Source organism: Manacus vitellinus, unplaced genomic scaffold (assembly GCF_001715985.3).
Source record: "Manacus vitellinus isolate BGI_N305 unplaced genomic scaffold, ASM171598v3 scaffold_141_pilon, whole genome shotgun sequence".
NCBI lineage: Eukaryota > Metazoa > Chordata > Aves > Passeriformes > Pipridae > Manacus > Manacus vitellinus.
Window position 1 is genome coordinate 52,474 of NW_021939012.1, and position 3,512 is coordinate 55,985.

Consider the following 3,512-nt stretch of genomic DNA (forward strand, 5'->3'; position numbering starts at 1 on the left):
ACCCCCACGAGTGTCACCTGCGCGCTGTCCCCCTCCAGCCGTGGGGGTCGGATGCTGGACAGGTGGATGGTTTTGTGGTCCCCAGAGTTGAGCTTCACCACGATGGCATCGGCGTTCAGCACCTGCATCACCTGGGGATGGAGAGGGGCTGTGGTGAGTGCCAGGACTGCGGCACGCCGGGCACACCCAGAGCCAGGCACCGCCCTGGTACCGGCTCTGGCACCGGCTCTGGCACCTAACCCACCCCGGCTCGACCCCCATCCTGGGTGGTGGGGGGTCACTGCAGGGAACGTGGCTCACTGGCACTCCCGTGGCACTGCTCTCCTAGCCCAGGAGCTCAGCACTGCCCAGAGCCCTGCCAGGTCCCTGCGTGGTGACACCGTGCCACACCAGCGTGGCACCAGCTGTGCGTGTCCCGTGCCAGGACTCACCCCCAGGGTTTCATTCCAGAAGCACCATCGGCTCCAAACCGGACAATGGACAATACACGTGGAGGAGGGAGGGAGCACAGCCCATGGGGGGGACTCTGCCACCCATGGCCTGGCTGCTGGATCCCCAAAGGGTCAGGGAGCAAACTCATTATGGTCATAAACCCATGGAATCCTAGAATGGTTTGGGTGGGAAGGAACCTTAAAACCTCACCTGATTTCACCCCCTGCCATGGGCAGGGACACCTTCCACTAGCCCAGGTTGCTCCAAGCCCTGGCCAACCTGGCCTTGGACACTTCCAGGGATCCAGGGGCAGCCACCGCTGCTCTGGGCAACCTGGGCCAGGGTCTCCCCACCCTCCCAGCCAGGAATTAGGCACTGGAAGGGGCTCTCAGGTCTCCCTGGAGCCTTCTCTCCAGGCTGGACACTCGCAGCCTGGCTCCAGAGCTGAGGGGGCTGAGGCAAGCAGGAGGAAGGCAGTGGGGCTCACTGGGAATATTAAACACTGCTTTAATATTCCCAGTTTCCATTACCCTCTGCTCTCCAGCCTGGCCGAGTGGAGCCAGCACAGCAGGACAAAGCACCCGGATATTCCCACTGGCAGGGCATGGTCCTTTCCCCTGCCCTGTCCCAGCACAACCCGACTCCCTCCAGTCACACCGGGGCAAAAGGCTCCTGCTGTCGCTCATCCATGTGATCCCAGCCCCACACATCCCCCTGGAGCCCGGGGGAAGTGGAGGGAGGAGGGCACAGACTTGCTTCACACGCAGCACTTTTTGCCCCAGCAAGCACATCAGCCCCTCCAAACGTGCTTTGCCAGAGGGAAAACAGGACTAAAGGAATTCAGATTCGAGCAGACACTGCGGATCACCAGGGCACAGCAAACCCCCCGGGGACGGCCCTGCCACGGCCTCGGCCTCTCCCGGCACCCAGATCCTTGATTTCTCCTCGGCACAAGGAGCCCAAAGCCGTTTTCCTGCCAAGTGGAGTAATCAAATCTCATGCTCCAGGGCATCCCCAGCGCTGCCGGCGCGAGGAGGGACCCGGCCTCTCTCCCTTCCCTCACACAAGACTCGGGAAAAGCAAGATGTGCAGCTGAGGCGTCACAGGCAGGGCCGGGCGCGGGGGCACATCCCGCGCTCCATTACACAGCCCCGGCCCCGCTCACAGCTCCTTTGGGCGCGGGCAGGAGGCGGCAGCTCCCGGCACCGCGCCGGCCCCGCACGGTCCCCCCGCATCCCTGCGGGAACAAGCAGCTCATGCCTAGAGCCCCTCCTGCCCCGGGCACGGCCCCGGCATCCCTGCAGGGGAAACAGCAGCGGGCCACTGCCTGAGCCCCTCCTGCCCCCGGGCACTGCCCCGCTCCCTGCGGAAACAGCAGCGAGGGCACTTGCCCCTGAGCCCCTCCTGCCCGGGCACGGCCCCGCATCCCTGCTGAGGGAACAGCAGCGCGGCACTTGCTGAGCCCCTCCGGCCCCGGCAGGCCCGCATCCCTGCTGGAAACAGCAGCTACTGCCTGAGCCCCTCCGGCCCCGCTACGGCCCCGCAATCCCTGCGGGAACAGCAGCTCCACTGCCTGAGCCCTCTTCCGGGCGCCCCCGGCACGGCCCCGATCCCTGTGGAACAGGCAGCACTTGCTGAGCCCCTCCTGCCCGGCACGGCCCGCATCGCCTGCGAACAGCAGTCTCACTGGTTTGAGCGCCCTCCGGCCCCCGGCGCCCCCTCCCTGCAGGATGAACTCGAGGACCTCGCACCGGGATGACCCGCGTTGTGATGGGGCTCTGCAGGACACGGGGTGCAGCAGGAAAGGGATGCAGCAAGTCAAGGGATGCAGCAGGACAAGGGATGCAGCAGGACAAGGGATGCAGCAGGACAAGGGGTGCAGCAGGACACGGGGTGCAGCAGGACAAGGGATGCAGCAGGACAAGGGGTGCAGCAGGACATGGCAATGGAGCTGGAGCTCCCAACGGATGCCAGTCCCAGGCAGGACAGAGCAGGGTGGCAGCAGCTAAGAGAGACCCCCAGGTGTCCCCCTCTCCTTGGGCATCTGCTCCTTTCCTCTGGGCAGGCACCACAGGGAGGGCAGGATGTGCCCTGTCACCCCTTCCTGGGGACACTGCGGGCAGGGGGTGACACTGACAGTGGCCACAGAGCTGGCAGGAGGTGCCCTGTCACCCCTCCCTGGGGACACTGTGGGCAGGGAGTGACACGGTGTCAGTGGCCACAGAACAGGCGACTCAGCCCCGCGCCGGGGGCTGTTTGTCTTCCAGCACTTCCCCAGCCCGCTGCATCCAGCTTCCTTTATCCAATATTTATTGTGGCTTCACCTGCCTCCGAGAGGCCCTTTGATAAAGGGATTGGAGGGATTATTTTTTTAAACCTCTGCAGCTGTTTCTTGCAGAGCCGGCACGTTCCGGCGCTGCTTCCCAATCCTGTGGGACACGGCCCTCACCCACGCCGGGAGCAGGGAGGGGAGGCTGGGGATGCTCCTGAGGGCAGGGGGGCTCCGGCCCCCACTGCCAAACCCCAGCCAGACTGGACCCCCTCATCCCATCACCGCTCCCCATGGAAAGAACGTCACAGCAGTGCCTTGTCCATATTTATCCTGGAAGACGTTTTTTTCCTTGCTGCAAGAGTTGATCCCAACAAAGTTTCCAATTTTCCACCCCAGGGCTTTGCTCAGCCCCACTACTGGGGAGCACAGAGGGCAGGAGAGCTGGTACCCCTCTCCTGGGGGAGTACCCTCTCCAGGATGCACAGAGAGCATCCCCAAAGCTGGGGGTGACCTCCCACACCCTGACTATGGACAACAGGGACAGTGGCACTTTGGGAGCTGGTGCCCAGTTCCGGGAGAGGGGCAAGTGCTGTCCCCCCTCCCTGCCTCCTGAGGGGTTCTGGCAGGCCTGGTGCTCAGCTCAGCTCAGGAACAGCCCCCGGGTTCGGTCCTGGCAGATCCCACTGAGCTCCGCCATGATTTGGCCACGACCAAGGCTCCAAGCAAAGGGAATAAAAACAAAGATGAAAGGACACGGGCACAGCTCACCCCGATCCCCCAGCGCGGGGCAGGACGGGATGCAGAGCCC

At 64.2% G+C, this 3,512-nt stretch overlaps 1 protein-coding gene across 1 annotated transcript in view; it reads right to left on the reverse strand.

The window, feature by feature from the left end:
- SND1 (staphylococcal nuclease and tudor domain containing 1) overlaps nucleotides 1-130 on the reverse strand; it is a 44,488-nt gene extending 44,358 nt beyond the window's left edge. The window contains exon 1 of the mRNA XM_029958140.1: nucleotides 18-130. Coding sequence (XP_029814000.1) covers nucleotides 18-128 — 111 coding nt within the window. The 5' untranslated portion in view covers nucleotides 129-130. The remainder of the gene's footprint in view (nucleotides 1-17) is intronic.
- Nucleotides 131-3,512: the final 3,382 nt, after the last annotated feature.